The sequence below is a fragment of the Lontra canadensis genome, unplaced genomic scaffold, assembly GCF_010015895.1.
Source record: "Lontra canadensis isolate GAN:19392208 unplaced genomic scaffold, GSC_riverotter_1.0 scaffold30, whole genome shotgun sequence".
NCBI classification, from domain to species: Eukaryota; Metazoa; Chordata; class Mammalia; order Carnivora; family Mustelidae; genus Lontra; species Lontra canadensis.
The window spans coordinates 13170483-13191209 of NW_022631024.1; the positions used below are offsets into that span (position 1 = coordinate 13170483).

The 20727-nt window shown below is 53.4% G+C and overlaps 2 protein-coding genes across 14 annotated transcripts in view; both read left to right on the plus strand.

Moving 5' to 3' along the window:
• The window catches only part of RALGPS1 (Ral GEF with PH domain and SH3 binding motif 1), a 268752-nt gene extending 254682 nt beyond the window's left edge, over nt 1-14070 (plus strand). For 8 of the 10 annotated variants that reach the window (XM_032865898.1, XM_032865897.1, XM_032865892.1 and 5 more), the window contains 6 exons: nt 1729-1812; nt 3081-3186; nt 4991-5083; nt 5239-5344; nt 8176-8267; nt 12230-14070. In XM_032865898.1, the coding sequence (XP_032721789.1) occupies nt 1729-1812; nt 3081-3186; nt 4991-5083; nt 5239-5344; nt 8176-8267; nt 12230-12259 (511 nt within the window). In that variant the 3' untranslated portion in view covers nt 12260-14070. The remainder of the gene's footprint in view (nt 1-1728; nt 1813-3080; nt 3187-4990; nt 5084-5238; nt 5345-8175; nt 8268-12229) is intronic. The other 2 variants (XM_032865896.1, XM_032865900.1) reach the window with 1 other exon arrangement.
• Nucleotides 14071-18116: 4046 nt separating this feature from the next.
• GARNL3 (GTPase activating Rap/RanGAP domain like 3) overlaps nt 18117-20727 on the plus strand; it is a 142974-nt gene continuing 140363 nt past the window's right edge. For 2 of the 4 annotated variants that reach the window (XM_032865903.1, XM_032865904.1), the window contains exon 1: nt 18757-18908. In XM_032865903.1, the coding sequence (XP_032721794.1) occupies nt 18817-18908 (92 nt within the window). In that variant the 5' untranslated portion in view covers nt 18757-18816. Of the gene's footprint in view, nt 18270-18402; nt 18423-18756; nt 18909-20727 lie in introns of those variants that run through there. The other 2 variants (XM_032865905.1, XM_032865906.1) reach the window with 2 other exon arrangements.

Consider the following 20727-nt stretch of genomic DNA (forward strand, 5'->3'; position numbering starts at 1 on the left):
CAGCCCACTGTCGCCGCACCTTATCCTTGGGCACCAGGGCAAGAAGACAAGAAGAAAGGTGGAGAAGAAGGGGCCAGCGGACCCAGCTCTGGAAAGGGAGGCTCCATCTCCAACTCCAGACAGGTCGCAGCTCAGAGCAGGAATCCAGATCAAAGGGGGAGATGTCCCCTGGGCATGAGGAATGTCATCACAGAAAGGTTCACTGTTGGATCCTGCCCCGACTCCTAGGAAATCTCTGGTAGTGGCTGGGGAGGAAAGCACCTGGAGGCAGCCCATTGCGAGTCCTCGGAGCAGCCTGCTTCAGCACGGGGTTATGCCATGTTGTGAGGAACTCGGCAGTGTTCCAGTAACGGTGAGAATCCTGGAGCTTTCCATAAATGAGAGCAGATTAGTCATGACCTGTGACATCCCGCTCACTCACTGCACTGCAAGCCTCTTTCTGAATTGCTGGGGGGAGGGGGGAGGCGATCTGGTCCGTGGGCTGGGCATTGGGCGAGCTGGGGCCTCATCTGCGCCACAGCTCTTGGTGGGGTTGGGGTCAGCCTGTCACCCAGGTGTGCTGGGGAAAGGCTGAGATCTGTAACCTCTGAGGACTTGGGGGGCCAAGCAAATGCTGTGGCTTTTTACCTAAAGAGGAGGGGCTGACGGGCAGCTGGCCTAGACGGCCATCAGACTCCCACCTGCCCTGAACTTGAGCCTCTGTACAACAGACACAAGGTGGTCATCAAGAACTGTTCCTTCTCAAGTGGAGGACCGAGGGGCAGGGAGCCACACGAGCCTGCCTCGGAGGCACCTGAGCTTACTTATGCTAGGACGGACCTGCCGCCGTGAATGAGTGCATCCTCCCCCTCCCGCCCCCCTCCAGGTGTCCGGTGCCATGGGGCCGTGTGCAGCGACCTAGGACTGGCAGCAGGGAACAGCAAAGGCGGTCCTAACCTTATCTGGCCTTATAAATTGGGTTACATTCCTGTTTGGCCAACGGGCCAGGAAAGTGATGACCCAGAGAGACGCCGTGCTGCGGGGGTGAGCAGGTGTTTGAGGACCACATGGACACAGGAAATCATCCTGCTGAAAGAGGAAAGGGTGAAAAGGAGAGACAGAAAGATGGACGCCTCCCCCGCAAATAGGTTAAACTTCTCACTCTGGGAGCTGTACCTTCCCCTGCAAAGGCTCCCTTTGCAAAGGGACACCAGGTGGGAGAGAAGGCAGAGGAGCAGCCCACAGGGAGATGGCAGGGGTCCAGTGGGGGCCAGCAGAGGAGGCGTCCGGTGGAGAGGACACAGCAAACAGAGGAATTCAGCTGTGCCCTAGTGAATGAGAATGGTGCGCACGTCTCGCCCGCCCCCCGCAACAAACACCCCCCAGGCCCGACATGCAAGACTGCCCACAGTTCTGTGTGCCCTTGTAATTGGATTCACCATGGACTATTTGGGCTGGATGGCATTTTTTGTTAAACATGTCGGCTTCACATTGGGTAAGTGCGTGTGCCCTGGTTTTAGTCACCCCCTGACACTCACTGATGGAGGCTCTGGGGGCGTCGTGTTCATAGACCTGGCAGCTCCAGGTCTATGTGCCCCAGATGTGTCTGCAGCTTGATGTAGGAGGTGCGGGAAGAGCTGGGATCGGAGCCTCCTGAGCCAGTGCTCACAGAGTCCGAGATGCCCTTGCTTCCTCCGAGTGTCTGGTTGTTCGCGGCTGTTGCTAAATCTCACCCCTTTTCTTCTGAAGCAGGGGACGTCTGTATGCCACGCTGGGGCCCAACTGGCGGGTTCCGGTTCGGAATTCTCCCAGAACCCGGAGCTGCGTCTACAGGTATCCATTTGTTGTGTGCTCATTTACTTGACAGCTAGCTCTAGGCTGCTCGGTGGACGCCGAGCGCTGTGCTCGTGGCTGCTGGATAAGCCACAGTCCAAGAGACTGAACCGGTAATCCCAGATCCCTGATGGTCCCGGAGAGGAGGTGGGCTGTTCTGCGAGGGGAGAACAGGGAAGGCCTCTGTGGAGAAGTGACTGGAAGAGTGATGGGAACAATCCAAGTACAGGGAGGGGAGGGGTAGGGATGAGTGCACCCCAAGCCAAAGGGAGGCAGGAAGAGCAGGGTGGCTTGGGGAGTGAGAGAGGGGAGGGGTGGAGATGAGGCTGGGGAGATGCGGCCCAGCCAGGGGGCAGGGGTGGGGGAGTGACAAACAGTGGCATAACCAGGTCATCATGGCCATGGCAAGGAGAGCTGGAAAGCATGCAGGAGGAAGGCAAGGCTGGCCTGAGGGAGGCCAGGGAAGAGCACTGGGCAGTGGCCCAAAGGGAGAGCAAGTTCTGGCCTAAGGTAGGGGGAGTGAGATGGCGGAGAGGGGCAGTCAGGCATACGTAGGACTTGGGGTCGGTACATCCTTGGGATTGGGTAGGTTGCTGGGGTGGAGGGGAAAGAGGAGAAGCCCCCCCAGATCTCTGGTTCAGGCAGCCATGTGGATGGTGGTACCGTTTATTCACCTATGGAAGAAGAGCAGCTTGAGGAAGGGCACCCAGTTGAGGGAGGTGCCTGTGGGAGACACCTGCCCAGTGACCGGAAGCCATCCAGAGCCTCGCGGCAGGTCCCAGCCGGTGCTGCACTTGGCTATCTTTGCCTGTAGGTGGCGCCCGAAGCCCTGAGGCAAAGGCACTGGGCTTGGCAGCGCTCCCTGGTCCCGCTTCTCACTCCACCGCCACCTTCCCACACTTGCTCACTGCTCCTCCAGGCTCTGCCAACACAAGGAAGGGCTGCAGGGCCCCAGGCTCCCCAGGTGGAGAGGAAGGTAGAAGCTCAGGAGGGCCAGGAGGAAGCCACCACCAAGGTCAGGAGCAGGAGGCCGTGCTCCTGGGGTCTGGGTTACAAGAAGCTCTGCACCAAGCCTAGCGCCTGAGGCACTTGGAAAGGCGAGGGAGGTGAAAGTTTCCAGCTGTGGCCAGCGCAGGGCCACCTGCCCTGATCATGTTGAGTCCTCTGGCCTGGCACAGCATCATGGACTTGGCAGTGGGGAGCTGGGAGGGAGAGGTGCCTGAGCGCGGCTCCTCCAGGGCAGTGTCTGACTGGTGGTCTCCCCCCAGCCCCACGGGCCCATGCATCTGTACGCTGGGGAGCTCGGCCACAGTGCCCACCATGGAGGGTCCTCTGAGGAGGAAAACTCTGCTCAAGGAAGGCCGGAGACCCGCGGTAAGTGCAGACCCACCTCTGTCCAGAGGCAGCAGGGCCTTTGGGGAGGGCCCTGGGCTCTGGCCCTGGCTATGCCACTGAGTGGGCAAGGGCCTCACTCCCCACATCTGTAAACTGGGATACAATAGTGCCTATGTCTCCGAGACTCAGCAAGACTGTCACTTACGGCTGTGCACACAGCGAGCATGTGGTGACCCAGAGCTGTGACGAGGGCGAGTGGAAGCCCGCAGACCCCCGGGCGTTGGGTTGGAACTGCCCCTGAGAGGGCCGGTGCAGCCTGCGCCCGGTTCCCAGCTGCAGGTGCCCTCTCTCCCTGTGGCAGTAGCATCAGGAGGCCTTTGAGGCTCTACCACTTGTTCCCGGGTCACCTGTGCCAGACCCCCAAGTCACTGGCTCCATGACCTCCCCCCATGGCAGGGCCTCAGCCGCATGCAGGGACCCCCGAACTGTTACCACAGAGCGTCCTTGCAAGGGTTTCCTACCAACAGACGGTGGGCTGCGTCTCCAGGCGGCATCCGCTACCATCTGCTCTGCCCTCCTGCTCCTGCTCTGGCCCTTGCCCGTGGAACCCCCTGAAACCACCCCCTCCTATCTGTGCCCACCGTGAAGGTGCCAGGGTGCCAGCCCAGCTGTCCCCTCCAGACACTGCTCTGTCTGCCGGTGTCAGTGGCTCATGGGTAAGGGGAGTCTTCAACCCCGGCCCTAGGCTGCCCTTCGTCCTTGGGCCCAGATTCTCACAGAGCATTCTGTGACATGGGGCCCTAGATCTGGCCTGTTGAACAGACCTGCCTGCTTCTCTCCCACACTCAGAGTTCAGGCCTCGGTCATTCTGAGTCAGGGCGAGACAGTGTCCTGCTAGCAGAGTTTTCCCAGATGTTGGTTGGCCCAGTAGTGAGTGATGAAGCCAGTCCAGTGGGTCATGGCCTGTATTTGTGAGCAGAATAGAGTAGAATGGAAAACAGCAGCATCCCATATGTATAATAAAGCTAAGTCCGTTTCATGAAGCTTCTTTCAGTTGGACACGTATGTGCATGTGTGTTACGCACATGTGTGGGTGTCGTCAGACATGTCTGACAGCCCGTGCTGTCACTGTTGCCATCCCCGGAGCTGCATCCCGCATGGAGAAGGGCTCTTGGGGGCTGTGATTCGGAATGGTTGGCCTCGCTCCTCTCAACCTTGTTCCTTGCAGGAGCTGGTACTTGCTTCAACTTTGTAAACCAAAAGGCTTATTGAAGTGATTTTCCCTAAACCCAGGAGCAGAGCCCCCTGAAGAGGGAATCCCAGCCTTCCTGCCTAGAGAAACAGAAAGAATACCTGTAGCTCTGCCCTGTTGGCTTCTCCGCCTTCGAACCCTGCAGACTTCCACGTGCCGCCATTCAGTCCCAGCCCGAGCTCCCCAGTGCAGATACTATGGTTCGACTAGGCTATGGTTTGGCATGTCCGTGTTTTGAAAATGTTTTTCCCCAGGACCTTCTTGGGCCCAAGTCACCTGAACACACAGAAATTAAGCTTTGGCACTGCCTTAAACAAGGTGAAAAAAATGCAAGGCTCTTGGAGTAAAGGAGCCAGAGAGGGGAGTCAGGGCTCAGAGCTCAGAGGCACTGATGAGGAGGCTCTCCCTCCCCCAGGCGGAGGTGACACTGATGCCTGCGGGGCCAGGGGAAGAGATGAGGCCTGTGCTGGCACTGGTTGGCAGGAAGGGGACACCCTTCCACCCATGTGGCTGGGAATCAGGCGGGGAGGGGGGACTCCACCCCCCCCCACCACATGCAGCGTTGCCACCCTGCCTCCCCTTCCTCCATAGCTGTCCTCATGGACCAGGTACTGGGTCATACTCTCGGGATCCACCCTCCTGTACTACGGAGCCAAGTCCTTACGGGGCACAGACAGAAAACACGTAAGTCCCAGAAGAGGACTCTCCATACTGGGACTTGAGGTGGTATGAGCTGGGGGGAAGGGGCAGGGGCGGGAAGGAACCTTTCCAGGCCCAGCTCGGCTTCCCCGGGGAGTGAGGGGTATGGGCCTCCCGGTCATGATGTTGTTCTTCCCCAGTATAAATCCACACCCGGCAAAAAAGTCTCCGTGGTGGGCTGGATGGTGCAGCTGCCTGACGACCCCGAGCACCCCGATATCTTCCAGCTGAATAACCCCGACAAAGGTAGGCAGCAGCCCCGGCGCTGGGTGCACACGACTTCCCTCCACCCTGTTTTCCTGGTCTGCTAAATGTGCATTTTGAAACAATAAGAACTTTGGGGGCTGCTGCTTTCCCTTTGCTTTAGGTTGTGATCAGAGGGCACCACACTAGTCCGTGAAAACTGCTTAGATCATGGTCAGTGTGACCACTGAGCCGTGGGCATGGCACGTGGCTGCAGGAACCCTTTTGTGGCCTTACCTCTGGCTACTGGGGCTCATCACCTTTGAAGGTATAGCCTTAGGGTCTTGGAATAAATAATATAATGCTGCATAAGGCAGGGACCATGTGGCTAGAAGGGTCTTGGGTCTTGGGAGACTTCAGAGACATCCCTGACATTACCTGTGCTATGAGACTCTCACAGTATCCCAGTCCAAGGCCAAATCAGAGAAGAGCCCTTTTACAAAAGCCCCAACTTTAACTTGTCTGGTCATCTCCCATATCTTCCTGGTTCCATCTCTCCCACGTGACCATGTTGCGTGGAAGGAGAGGTTCTGGGCGCCATCTTGTCCAGAAGCCTCTTTGCATTGGCCTTGCTATCAAGGAAATGGCAATCAGAACCACAATGAGATATCACCTCACACCTATCAGAATGGCTAAAATTGGGGCACCTGGGTGACTCAGTGGGTTAAGCCGCTGCCTTCGGCTCAGGTCATGATCTCAGGGTCCTGGGATCGAGTCCCGCATTGGGCTTTCTGCTCAGCAGGGAGCCTGCTTCCCTCTCTCTCTGCCTGCCTCTCCGTCTACTTGTGATCTCTGTCAAATAAATAAAGTCTTAAAAAAAAAAGAATGGCTAAAATCAGAAAGACAAGAAATAACGAGTGTTGGTGAGGATGTAGAGAAAAAGGAACCCTTGTGCATTGTTTGTGGGAATCTAAATTGGTGTAGCCACTGTGGAAAAGAATACAGAGGTCCTTCAGAAAATTAAAAATAGGAATACCATCTGATCCAATAATTCCATTACTGGGTAGTTACCTAAAGAAAATGAAAACACTAATCCAAAAAGATATTCACCCTTATATTTATTGTATTATTGATAATGGAAGCAACCTAAGAGTCCTCTGATAGATGAATGGAGAAGGAAGATGTGATAACACATATACACGTCACACACACACACACACACACACACACAGTCATAAAAAAGAACAAGATCATGCCCTTTGTGATAATGCAGATGGACCTAGAGGGTGTTATGCCAAGTGAATTAAGTCAGACTGAGAAAGACAAATGTGATATGATTTCCTTCATGTGGTATCTAAAAACAGCAACAACAAAAAACCAAATGAATAAACAAAAAGCAGTATCAGATGTATAAATACAGAAGATAAACTGATGATTTCTAGAGGGGAGGGGATGGGGAGATGGACAAAATGGGTGAAGGGGGATAGGAGATACAGGCTTCTAGTTATGGAATGAATATGTCATAGGAATATAGTCAATGATATTTTAATAGAATTGTATGGTGATCATAGTAACTGCACTTGTGGTGAGCATAACATAATGTATAAACTTGTTGAATCACTGCGTCGTACACCAGAAACTAATGTAACATTTTGTGTCAACTATACTAAAAAAAAAAAAAAAGAAAGAAAGAAAGAAAAAGAATAGCTCATGCTTGTCTTCTTGGTAGCCCATGTCACATGACAAAACCCCAAAATACCGGGGTCTTGGGTTCTAGCCAGGCAAAGTCACTGGGACTGTCAGGCCTCCAAGCATCTTTACATCTTCTCAGGAATGTTCTAGTGCAAGGTTCACGTACATACAAATCACCTGTGGAGCTAGTAAAAATTTGGGTTTGGATTCAGTGGATCTGGGCTAGAGCCCAAGCTCCTGCATTTCTAACAAGCTCCCAGGTAATGCCGGCGATGCTGCCGTAGAGAGACCGCAGGGTTCCAGCGTTGTTAGCTGGGAAGTCAGAAAACAGAAACCTCCAGTGGCCCAGGGACTGGAGAGGAGGGGAGCCAAGGTCTCTGCTCCACGTCTGAATGGTTGAATGCACGCACAGCTACACACGTCGTAGCGCGTCCCGGTCTGGTCGCCCCTGGAATTTCTTCCTCAAGCTTCCAGGCTTGGGTTAGAAGTCCTCTTTCTTGAGGAAGTAAATGTTGGGCCCACAGGAAAGCACTGTCCCAAGCAGAGGAAAATATGATACAGAGGGTGGCCAGGGTCTGTGGATAGAATTCAAGGGGTTTGTGAACTCGAGTGCTGAAAAAAAAAATCACATCTTTCTTTTCCTATGGACTCTCATGCCTTTATTTATGAGTTTAGAACTACTAGAATGTTCACAACACCCATGATTTTATGTCCAAGAAAAACCACAGATATTTTCTTATCACATACAGTTGTAGATTTCTGAGTGGCTCACCTCTCTGGAATTAACAGAACAGTGTCAGACCTGCCCCTAGATCTCGGTACTTGTGCATTAATAGAGGAGCACATCTAGAACTGTATCACTCAAGTGTTTTTTAGTAGTTTGATAACTGCATTTCAGTGGTATTGATCTCTCTCTCTCTTTTTTTTTAATGCATTGAAAATGTTATTCTGAGGAGGGTCCACAGGCCTCACCAGAGTCCAATGCACTGTGGCCCAGCAGTGGCTAAGAGCCCCGGTCCACAGAGACACCCCAAAGGCACCCAGAGTTCTGCCCCTGCAAGCCCCAAGCTTACACTGGGCTGCTCCTGACCTCCCTTGGTTTGGTTAACCTAAGTTCACATTTATCTTCAGGCTCCCGTCACAGGCAGACCCTCCCATGAGACCCTCCCTCTTCCTAACCAATGGTTTCCTCTGCCCATCAGGCAATGTTTACAAGTTCCAGACTGGTTCCCGGTTTCACGCAATACTGTGGCACAAGCATTTGGATGATGCATGTAAAAGCAACAGGCCTCAGGTAAAGTCACCGAAACCCTGCTTGTCTCTGGAAATATCCTCTCCCACCCTTAGGACTAAGAGTCCGTAGAAAACAGGGCACCTTCCTTCCCTCAGAGCCTCTCAGCCGTGCTCCCGGGCACTGTCTTTTGAGCAGCCTTTTTCCATGAGACAGGGCACCCTCTGCTCAGCTTAGAGCTAAGTCCGGCTCCAGACCAGAACTGTGAATCTGGTCCCGTGTCTTTCCCACTAACGGAAACAGCACCGAAACATCAGTCGGGCACAGTTGGGTGACAGATGCGATATGGCCCCAAGGCTGAGGATACAGCACCCAGTTAGACCATGTCCCCCAAAAGCTGATTCGTGGGCGTACTCCCCACTGACAAAAGGGCCTCCCTGCCACACAACCCTTAGGAATAATACTATCAGCTAATGCTGGGAGCCAGCCACGGCTGCTCCTCGGGGTATCTGCGCCAGCGGGACCGCTGGTCTGCGCCTCGCCCAGGCCCGGGCACTGCGGGCAGTGTTTTACCTGCGGGAATCCAGCGCCCCTGTGAGGCACGTTTCTCTAATTGTCTCCATTCTGTGCTGAGGACTCTGAGGCTTAGAGAGTGGCAGACACTCATTCAAGGTCCCAAGGTGAATGAGATCTAACCCCAGTCTGCCGGCCACCAAAGTCTGGACTTGCTGCCCCGAGCTCCCTACCCTCGCACTTCCCAGAGGGCCCCCAGCTTGCTCAGCCTCCCGCGGTTGAGCTGAAGGCCCGGGAGCACAGCCTCGCTGTCGGGCTTCTGAGAGGCTTGGCTGCTCCAGCCCTCAGCACCCAGCGGGGCAGGCTGGACGTTTCTGCCCCTGGGAGTCAGGGCGGGGGGCGGCATTTGGCTGCTGGTGCCAGGATGGGTGTTCTTGTCCCTCAGCTTCCCTGCCCGTGTTCCCCAGGGACCAGCCAGAAGAGGGCGCTGCGGAATGGGTCCCTCTCAGTCTGGGGACAAGGCAAGCCCCAGAACTTTAGAATAGGCTCTGCCAGCTTCAGGCGGGTGGCATCTGGGAGGCACCAGCTCTGAGATGTGAGGGGGGCCTCAGCAAAGGCTGGTTCACATCAGGCATTTGGGTCTGGGAGGCTGCTGGCGACAGCACAGCCACGGACTTCTGGGTCCCTCCGAGTGGTTCTCGGAAATCAGAGAGAAGTCTCGGTTTGGTCCTACTCAGGATTTTCATCTGTAACGTCACATGAGAACATACGTGACAAGCTGGTCAGATTACAGATGATGGGAAGCTAGAAAGCAGAAGTAGTAGAAAGTTATCGACAAAATAAAACAGTAGGAAAGACTGACAAAGGGAAAATGCAAGGTAGCACAGAGCAGCTTGAGGTAAACTGCATTTGAGTCCCCTTACTCACCTACCTGCCTGCCGGAATTTGTCCCGGTGATAGACTCACACGTGTCCACAAAGGTCTGTGTTCACTGCAGGGACACCTGGCTGGTTCAGTCATGTAGGCATCCAACTCTTGCTTTCAGCGCAGGTCTTGATCTCAGGGTCATGAGTTCAAGCCCCACTTCGGCGTGAAGGCTACTTTAAAAAAAATGTTCACTGCAGCACTGTCCTTGATAGAAAAAAACTGGAAACCTTTGTGACTGTCAATAAATCCATACTGTGTGATATCTGGTAGCGATTAGAAAGACAGAAGCAGATCTGTGTGTGGTATCCTGAAAGGGACCCTAAGATATAAGTAAAAAGCAAAGTCTAGGAGCACCGGGCTGGCTCATCCAGTAGAGCCATGAGTCTGAGCCCCACGTTGGGCACAGAGATTACTTAAAAAATAAAAAAATTTAAAAAGCAGGGGCGCCTGGGTGACTCAGTGGGTTAAAGCCTCTGCCTTCGGCTCAGGTCATGATCTCGGGCTCTCTGCTCGGCGGTGAGCCTGCTTCCCTTCCTCTCTCTCTGCCTGCCTCTCTGCCTACTTGTGATCTCTGTCTGTCAAATAAATAATAAATAAAATCTTTAAAAAAAATTTAAAAAGCAAAAATTTAAAAAGCAAAAATAAAATCTTAAAAAAAATTTTAAAAGCAAATCTCATTTGTATTAAAATATATAAGCTTATTTATAATATATATGTTTGTCTCTGTATATGAGATTTCTAAGGTGATGTGCAGGAAGCTATCGTTTGTGGTGTCTAGAGTGCTTATGTATGTTTTTTTACATTAAACAAACATAACTACTCGTCTCCACAACAGGAAGGCCAGGGGTTTCAGCCGACAGTCACCTCAAGGTGATGCAAAGTAAACAAGGCCCCAGGTCACATTAAGAGAAGAGGAGTACCCTGACCTTTCCCAAACTAGTCACATTGGGTGTGTCTGGGGCTGCAGCAGGGAGCAGGAAACTGGGTCAAAAACCACTTGGCAGAGCAGGTGTTTGGTCAGAAGGACAAATGGATTGAACTTCTTTATGGCAAATGTGGTGTGCTGTGGCTAAGTTCTGCAACTTTTAAGTACTTTTGACCTAGCCAAGAGGGATCTTTTATTTTTTTCTACCTTTTTCCCCTTTTTATTTCAAATTTACTTCCCACCACATATTCCTACCCTGTGCTGCATGTGATCATAAAAAGCTAGCAGCAGCTAACTCTCCCACCCTGTGATGGCGTGCAGGGCCTGCGAGGAAAGAAGGCACAGAAATTCGTCTATACCCATGGAAAATCTCAGTGACTGGGACCAGTTTTCTTTTTGGTGGACTTGCATTTCTTAAAATTGTTTGTACTAACACTGACTATGCTTAAACCTTATTTATAACCTGTGTAAGGTGTAAACCACAGCTAGAAAAACACACACTGCTCGCTGCCCGCCCAGCCTAAGGGCAGGACCTCCCTCCCCCAGGGACCTCTTCCTAACTCTGTGTGCCCCCCCAATCTGCCTGTACCCCCTAACCACACTCCTGATTGATTTACTGTTTTTTTTTTACAATGTTAGCACATATATTTGATTCCTTCATGTATTGTCTGGAGTACATTTTTTAAAACATTTTTAAAAATAGAACCATAACGGGATATTTTCTTCTGTGACTTACTTTCTCCTACAGTGTGTTCCTGAGATTCATCTGTGTCCATGTGTGTAGCTGTCATTCATTTATTTGTACTGATATTTTTTTTTATTAATTCTCTGGCAGTGATCCCAGGAATGATTTCCTGCTTTTTGCTATTTTGAACAGTGCTGCTGTGACCATTCTTATAGCTATCTCCTGGTGCAAGGAGATGCATTTTTTTTTTTTCCCATTCATCACTTTGACCAAATTGACACCAAGATGGATTTGTTTTTGATGAAATTGCTTCTCATCAAATCTCCTGGAACCCTACAGCAGAGCTGAGTGGGAGAGCCTGGGGCAGGGGGCAGCTTGGAAGGGAGAGGGAAGCACACTGACCTTGGGCTGGTGGTCTGCCAGCAAAGGGAGCTGGGATTGTGTCCTGGGGACGAAGCTATGGGAAGATCTTGGGGGTCCCAGCGCGCCGATCTCTCCTCCTGGTGCTCCTGCTTTCAGCTCCCACCACCCTCTCACCACCTAGCCCTGCCCGCTGGTTTCCCTTCCAGAGGCTTAGGCCCATCCCTGCGGAACAGGCCTCCTCTCCGCTCCAAGGGTAGTTTTGTCCCGCACCAGGCTGGTCAATGAGAGCGTGGGCTCTGGGCCATGGCCTGCCATTTGCTTGAGGTGGGCTTCCCCTCTCTAAGCCTCAGGGTCCTCATCTTTGTCATGGGGACACTTCCAGAACCTGCCTCCTGGGGTGTCATGAAGACTAGAGGACACGATGATGTCAAGTGCCTGGCACACAGTGGCCACTTGACAGACAGCGGCCGTGGTTCTGGCCAGGCCCTCTTTCCTACCTGCCCCGCTCATTCGCAGACTCTCTGGGAAGACCCGATCCCTTCCCTTAGGGGTACCCCTTGTCCCATTCCCAAAGGTTGGAACTTTGACAAGAGGCTGAGCTTTCTCTTCCAGGTACCTGCAAACCTTATGTCATTTGAATAAGTCTCTGCAGGACTTGGCGTGACTTCAGAGGCTCCTGGGAGCCCAGCCTTGGACTGGTGGCGAAGCTCACGTCCTGGGCACAGGCTGTCGGCCAGCACGCTGGGTGACTCACGGCCGGACTCGAGGGGCCTTGGCCGGCGGCCTCACGGCCCTGAGGTCTCTGCCAGCGCAGGGCCCGCCTGCCAATCCCCAGCGACTCTCACGCTACTCATTCTTCAGCACCACCCCGCGAAGCCGCGGTTGGGCCCCAGACTCTGCACCCCACCCTCCCTCTCTGGGCCCTCGTCCGTCCACCAGCTGCTGCTTCGACTAGAGAGCATCTGGCCCACGTTGGGTCCCCCATGCTTTCTCCTGCACAAGAATGGACAGTGTTAACCTGCATGAGGGGCCAGAGAGAAGGAACAGGCTATGGAGGAACAGGCTTTTTATACCCCAAGTGCACGGGGTTGCTCGCCCACAGGGCTGCCTCAGATTTTGTACAACCCCCAAAGCGTCCTCTGCGTGTGCGTGCCATATACGTGTGCGTGCAAGCGAGTGTGAACTCTTCAAGAAACATGCATTTTGGCACAAGACTTGTGACATCACACCCTCCATTCGCTTCGAGGCCCTGCTTTAACCTGACGTGACAGCCTTGTCCACCGAGGAAGGTCAGAGTGAGAGCCCAGATTCCTCCTGTGTTAAGGGTTCCTTGCATTCTTTTACTGTAAACAAACAATGCCTTAAATTGTGTCTTGTTTTCTGTTCCAATGGGTGCTATTCATCTGGAAGGTCTGCTCTCTGGGCCCCCCGGGTCCCTTCCAGGCCTTGTTGCTGTTGGCTCTTCTGAGACAGGACCCGGCTTCACTGTGGACTGGGCTGGTCGGCTTGCTCCCTCCCACCCCCTCTCCTACAGGGGCTGAAAGCCCTTGTCCTCTTCCCCCAGACCACGCCAGAGTGGGAAGTTGTGACGGTTTCTCCCGGCTTCCTAGGAAGCCCTCGCAGGCTGCCGCGATCACACACACAGAAGCGCTGTGCACAGCCTGTCCCGCAGGCCGAGGTTTGCTCCCATCATCTACTGCCAGGGCGGGGCCCACCGGCATTCCTGGTTCCACTGGGGAGCTGAGTGACACTGAGGCCTTAAGCTCCCCCAGTCTTGCCCCCAAACGCAGTCACCAGCAAGTTCTCCACATCCAAGTCCAAGGGCACAATTGTTGATGACCATGGTGACAAGAGAGCAAAGCCCCGGGGAGTGAACGGTCCCAGCTCTGCATTCAGTTAAGCGCTCTTCTCATGGACAATGTCCTTTATCTGTCACTGTCTGTCTTATTTTTTAAGTGACTTTTATTTTGCACAAATACATCTTTATTCAAAACAATGAAAACTTAGCTTTATTTATGGTAGCTTTACCACCATAGCTTCTTTCCCTCCCTCCCTCTCTAATCTGGGTGCCCAAATTCTGAGAAGGAGACCCTGAAATGGTTTTCTGAATTCCTGGGTCCTTGTTGCTGTCATGGTTTCCGAGCTCACACTGATCAGACATCCAACCATCCCTAAGAGTTTCTGGGCAAGATGCTTCAAAACATCATCTTCACCAGTAAACTGTGATAGGTGAATTTTAAAACTACCAAAGGACCCACCACTGTATTTTGATCAAACGGTGACAACTTTCCTGAAAATTCCAATTAATTGAATCTTATTTTAGGGTTGAGGTTTAGTGTGCCCAGTAACTAACCCTCCTTTGGAGCAAAGTCTAGAATATTTTTGTGCCAGGAGAAGCTCCAGGTGGTAAAGCTGGTGCCATCCCACCTTGGCCGTGAGTGTTCTGCATGCTTGCGAACGGCTGGGGGATGGCTGCGTGCCCCCAGTTCACGCCAGTGACTGCTCAAACGGGCATCCGGAGGCCAAATGACAACACCAAACACTCCAACAGCTCTCACCAGAACCATGCAGTGTTAACGCCGCTTTAACCTACACTGATCTGATTCTGCCTGCTAATATCTTTTGAAGTCTTAAGTTTGGAGGAAAGCGCCAGAATGGAAAATCAGCCACTTATTTTCCTTGGGTTTCTCCACTCCTCAACTCTCCTGGCTCTTCTCGTATGAAATACTATAGATGCCAAACCAAGGACCTCAGAATTTCAGGCTCCCTTCAGTCAGTGCATTTTCTGCCCTTTACACACTTATCTTTTGCAAAAATTTTCTTCTGAGCTGAATTTGAAATAGCACCATTGCAATTCTTTCCAAAATGTTTAGTCTTCTCACTGATTGAGACTGATCCCACATCCCCTCCTAGAAACATTTGTAGCTTAGACTCTTGAAGAATCTGCTTAGGCCTTGTTGGCACAGGCCTTTAAAGCTGGTAAGAGTCCCAAAGACAGGCCAAAAGATACTGGCTTCTCCCAGGCCGGACGTGGGGCCAAGCATATAAGTGCTGATTTATCTTCCCAGCATTGGTTTGTCCCTCAGGCAGTGGGTGAGGAGGCCCTCAGGCTGGCACAGAGAAAACCAGGTACAAATCCCAAAAGGGAAAAAAGTCCATGGCTGTATTCTCACCCTGTAGGGAAGCATTTCTGGTTTATGTTCTTTGACTGTCCATAATGCATCAATGTTTGTGAAACCATCGAAGGTGATCAGTGTCTTGTATGCGTATGCTGGTTGTTGGTTGTTTTGTTTTTTGTTTTTGAGCAAACAGATCATGGTGCCCCAAAATGAAAACTGTAGAATTCTGTCTAGAAATCGTAGAATAGGTAGTTGGTATCATTATGATTCCCCAAGAACCTCATGCACCTCTCCCTGGGAATAATTTCTGGCCCTCTCAGTTGGAACATGTTTTATAACTCAAGGTCAGCCAAGTGCATTCTGACAACTGAAATGCTTCATGGAGGATTGATTCAGTGGGGAGCAGTAGAAATAGTGTTCTGAGTGTGCCCAGTGAGAGAGTGCGGCCTCCCTTTCCTTCTTGAAGAAGCCCATTCATCACCCTGTCTTGCCGTGGAATCTAAAGAGGAAGATACTCGAAGGCATTCTGTTTAGGAAAGAACCCACTCTCTCTTGCCAATGAGTTTATAAAGCTTTTGATTTTCCTTACCAAGATTTCCTTTCATCATCTTCCTCTCCCACCTTCCGAGCCCAAGACGTGTATCTTTTAGGATGCCATTTTACAAGTGGAAAACGATCCATGAAAATGGGAAACCTTTCACAAGTGCGGTCTGATTTCATTCCGCAGGTGGGGTCTACAGCTCAGCACCCCCATCGCTAATGCTTCTAACAAGGTGAACATTGCTAAAACACAACCTAACTTACTTTGCGTGACTTCATAAATGGCTTTACCCAGCCTAACATCATACTGACATGTTGTGTGATGTCATTTTTTACAGAGAAAAAAAAATTACAAGAGTCCCTTGGAAATAAAATTCTCTGCACAAAACCACCTATTCGTGCATTCATTCATTCATTCATTCATTCATGACTCTAGTGAGTGCTTCCTGTGTGCCAGGCTGTGGCTGGGATATGGGATATGCCGTCAGTGGCTGAGAACAAGCAGAGCTGGTCCTTGCCCTCCTGGAACTGACCACACTCCACAAGCAAACAGTCCTCACCATGGCATCTCCTCCGGCAAGACCCTGCCTCTCTCCTAACACTGGGTAGAGACCCTGTGCACATTTTTCCAGGAAGGGTTCAAAACACTCATCAGACTGAATGGCCTCTTGATCTGTGAGTTCACCTGCAAGGAGAACTAGACGGAGTTGCTGTCCTAGAGGCTGGTTGTCGCAGAACACCCAGGCACAGAGCTATGGCCGGGCGCGCTGCGGAGGACTCTGAGATGGAATGAGAAAGCAGGGTCAGAACGTTCACAGTATTTACTCCAGAGGCTTTTCAGTCTTAATTTCAGTGTTAAATGCAAATACAGCGTAAGCGAGAGCTGCAATTCCTTTTGTGTTGGGAACTTGTACTGTGGACCACCTTGGAGTCCCGAGCTGCACAAGGGTGGGTACGCTGGGGGCAGCCCCGAAATCCCGGTTTGCAGCAGCGTGAAGAATCATCTGTCCGTTCTATAATCGTTCATCTCTTTACCCATTTCTGAACGACTGTGACCATTCGGTAATGAAATATTAGTCATTAATTTATTAGTATGGTATAGTCTTTAATAAATTTCGTGCCAAAATGCATGGTTTTTCACTTAGCATTCAAAATGTTGCGTAGAGAGTAGTTTTCAATTTCTTATGTATTCCTCAAAGTAAGTTGAAAAATCAGTTTCTACATTTTAATTTGTTTCTTGTTAAATCTGTTGCACTCTCCCGGGCTGTCTTTTTTTTTTTTTTTTTTCCAGCAGACCCCCCTGCATGCAGTTGTGTAAGGACTTTCTCTAATTCTTGTGAATTGTCTCACCCGCAGTAACCACTGAACATCAGCCCTCTGTGGGATTCTTTAGATTTTTGGTGAAGTATTTTGTTACCTCAGTCTTGTATCAAGTTGCTGTATTTTTCAGCTTGTTACACTGATAATTGTTTCACTAATTAAATACTTTAATGTACAAACATCTTTGTTTACTTTGAAATTAAATGTGTTTTCCAATGAACATTGCTCAACTTATTATTCACGTGCATTTACTTAGTAAACTGTTGCTGTGCCAGATACAGAGATCAAGGAGGTCTGGGGCACTCAGAGCCCGGCTCAGATGTTACTAGAACATAAATGACAAATGGGAGCAATGCCCTCAGGAAGGGACAGAGTCAGTGCTTTCGGCACTCAGAGAGGGAGATGGAGGATCTGGGGAGGGGACAGGGGCATTTGGAGATTCATTTCAGAGATTGCTGAACACATGGAAGACGGGGGAGGCAGGAAGACAGAAAGGAGAAGGAGCGCGACGAAGTTAGGAAAAGCAGCCAACCCAGTCTCACTGAATAGAGGATTTGGGGGAGTAATGGGATCCAGGTCTGAAAAGATATGTTGGGGGAGTTCAAGATGTAAGGCAAAAACCAGAAACCCACTCTAGTTTGCTTAAGAAAAGGGGGGACTTTCTCATGGAAACGTCTGGGAGGACCAAGGTGGAGTCTCACCGGGCTGGCAGGAGAAGTGGGAAGCCTCCTACCTCTTTCTCTCTCCCCTTCATTCTCTATCCAGATTGGCTTCTCTGCTGGAATGTGCAGCAGCCAGGAGCCCAGGCGTTACAGCGAAAGCGTTGGGAAAGTCATCAGGGGGTGTGTGCCAGTGACCGGATCCAAACTGATCACGGGAGCCCTGGCCCTGCCTGCCTCAGTTTCCAAAGCTACAGTAGCTGATTCTCCAGCACAGGCTCCCACACACACTCCTCAGGCTCTCCTCCAGCTCCCCAGCCTAAGCCACTGCAAGCCCTGCTTGCTGAGGCGCCCTAACTTACCTCCTCCTCACGATTTGGATGGCACAGTGACCCCTCGGCTTGACCCAGGTAGGGACGCTGCCCTCAGCCCCAGTGCAGTGCTCAAGGGCTCTGAGACGGATGCGTCTGACTAGGGGAGGAGGTGAGGACGGTGAGGTGCAGCGGCCGTCACACCGGTGGAAAGAGTACATCACATCCAGTCGAGTCTCGAACCCACGACTGGTCACCTGCAAAACACCAGCCCCTCATTCTCACTGCCTCAGGCGCCACGAACGGCCACCAGGAGACAGCAGTACTTCCATTTAACGGGTGTAGAGATCCGCGAGCGAACGCAGACTGCCGTAAAACGTCTATTTAGCCTTGAGGGCAGGTATCCTACCCTTGCGCGTCGCCCGCCGGGCCCCGCAGCCCGCGCAGGTGAGACGGTGTGGGCCGGGCCGTGTCGTGGGCGGGGCTTGGGGAAAGCGGGCTGTGGGCGGAGCCCTGTCCAAGCTGGGTTGAAGGCAGCAGGAGTGAGCGAACCCTTGTACTGGGGGTTTTAGAGAAAAAGGGGCTCCGTGCCCGCGGACGGGACACGGGGAGGGGCGGCCCCCAGAGGGACGCTGCGACGTGAGAAACGGCCAGGAGGCACTGAGGTGTGGAGGGACGACGCTCTCGGGAGCTGACCCTTTGGGTGAGGGCAGGGGCTGCGCGGAAGCTCAGTAGTGGAGGAGTAGGTGGGCGGGGCCTGGGCCGGTGCTGAGGGGCTAGGAGCGGGAGGGGCGTGGCTTCAGGTCCGACGCGCTGAGGACAGGGTGGGCGTTTTGGGTGTCTGGGCCCAATCGAGGTGAGGAGAGCCCACCCGGGACCCAGTGGGGCCGGCGTGGGGAGGGCGTACCTGGACCTAGGGGCTGGGGCGGGACCTAGACCCTGCTGAGGAGCGCGGGGAGGGCTGGGCTGAGGTTCGGGGCGGGGGCGGGGCGGGGCCTAGGCCTGGCCGAGGAGCCCGGGGTGGGTGGGGCTGAAGTTCGGGGCGGGGGAGGGGCGGGGTCTGGACCCAGTTGCGGGGCAAAGAGCAGTCTGGGCTGAAGTTCGGGGTGGGGCTGGGGCGGGGCCTGGGGCCGGAGGTGGCGCGCGGGGCGGGGCATGGGCTGCGGCGTGCGAGCCGAGCGGCCGGCCGAGCCCCGCCGAGGCCCGAGCCCACCCGAGTGCGCCCGAGCCAGCGGCCCCCGCCCGGGGCGATGGAGCCGGAGCCCGGCGGGGCGGCCGCTGCGCTTCTGCGGCAGAAGAGGGCGGCGCTGCGGCGCAGGGGGTGCAGCTTCGAGAGCCCCAGGTACCGCGGCCGGGGAGGGGTGCGGCCGGGAGGGGCGGAAGCGGGGAGCCGGCCACGTGGTGGGTGGGGGACATTCTGGGGGGGACCGAGGACTGCGAGGCCGCGGCGCGGTAAGGGGTCTCTTCGGGGTCTGAGGGGATCCGGCGAGGAGCCAGGGCCGAGCGGCCGGGGGTCGAGGGAGGGCTGGGCCGTCTGCTTGTCAGGTGCGGGAGGGGGTCGCCCCAGAGAAGAACCAGCGAGGGTCGGGAACCCAGACCCGACGAGACGCCCCCAAAGCGTCGGTGCTGAGGCAGGCCCCGAGCAGAGCCGGGCTCCAGGCGGGTTTCGGACTCTGGGGAATGTGCCGTGCCGCCTCTTATAAATGCTCAAGGACAAGGTCGGGAAATAGCCCCCTGAAGTCCCAGGAAGGTCTCCCTCCTGCGGGAGCCTCTCTGCGCTGCCCCCACGACCCAGGCCGGCGCCAGCCTCCCCAGCCTGGCTCCGCAGGTAACGCACACCTGCTTACTCGCAGCCCCGCCCATCCTGACACCTTGTGGCCCCCCAACACGCCGGGTCCCCGGGGCCCCTCCGACCCGCCGACGCCTTTCCTCTGCCGGGGGAGCCCTTGCTCACCCCGGCCCCCCTCGTTTGGCCTGGGGAACTCTCCTGAAACTGTCCTGTTGGGTTCCTTCTCCTTGGAACCTTGCTCCACAGACACGCCTTTCACCCGCCCCGCTCTGCCAGACCCATTCTCTCGGCGGGCATTTTCTTAACTCCGAGTGCCTGCTCCGGCTCCAGCCTCCCGGGAGCCGGCCCTGCCCTTTTCCAGCCCCCGCCCCCCTTCCAGACGACTCCAGGAGCCTCCCCACCAGACTTTCAGTCTTTATTCTTCCACCTCTAAAGACCACAACCTCACTGGCCGCTGGAGGGGTCTTAGCACGACCCCCCTCTCCAGGAGTTCTCCCTGTCCCACGGCTGCGATGGGGACTGGGGTGGGGACAAAGAGAAAGATAGGGGGCGGGACTCTGGCCCTCACTGAGGCCGCTTAAAGAGAATCAACAGCTAGGCTGACAAACCAGGATGCTTAATATGAGGTGGCAGGCCCTTGCCCTGCTCCCCTCACCCTCAGTGACCTGCTCCCAGATGAGAGTGTAAGCCTCATCCCCGCCGGGACCATCCGGGCCTGTTCACTACTCTGTCCCCAGAGCCTGCCTCAGGCCTGGCTAGCACGGACGTTTACTATCTATTGAATGAATAAATGCCTGACCAGCTGGTAATTCTTTCCCTGTGCTGTGCTTTTTCTCACCTGTGCCTTTACTCCTGTCATGCTCTTTGCTCTACTTAGGAGAGTGTTTTTGGCTAAGACCTGCTCCCTCTTCCTCTGGGAGATCTTCCCTGAACCCTGGGCTGAGAGCTCTGTGCTGTGTCAGTAATCTCTGTATGTATCTGCTGTTTCATGTCCCACTGCGTGGAACTACCTGGATAATAGTCTCCCCCACTAGACCGGGAGAACAGGGCAAATAAGTTCTCTGTCCTTCTGTTGCTTATGCTTGCTGCTGGCGCACAGCGGATGGGAAAAAATGTACCAAGGGATGAGGCTGAAGAGATGAGCCAAAAGCTGAATCCAGGCCTGAGGTAGAACATTTAGGTCAGAGCTGTCCAACAGAACTTGCCACAATGACGGAAACATTCTATTATTTGTGCAGTCGGATACCGCAGCCACGGGCCACCTGTGGCTCTCGAGCCCTGTTGAAATATGGCTGGTGCAACTAAGGAATTGAATTTTAGACTTTATTGGCCTTTAAGTTAAATAGCCACGTGTGACCAATGTTTATGATTT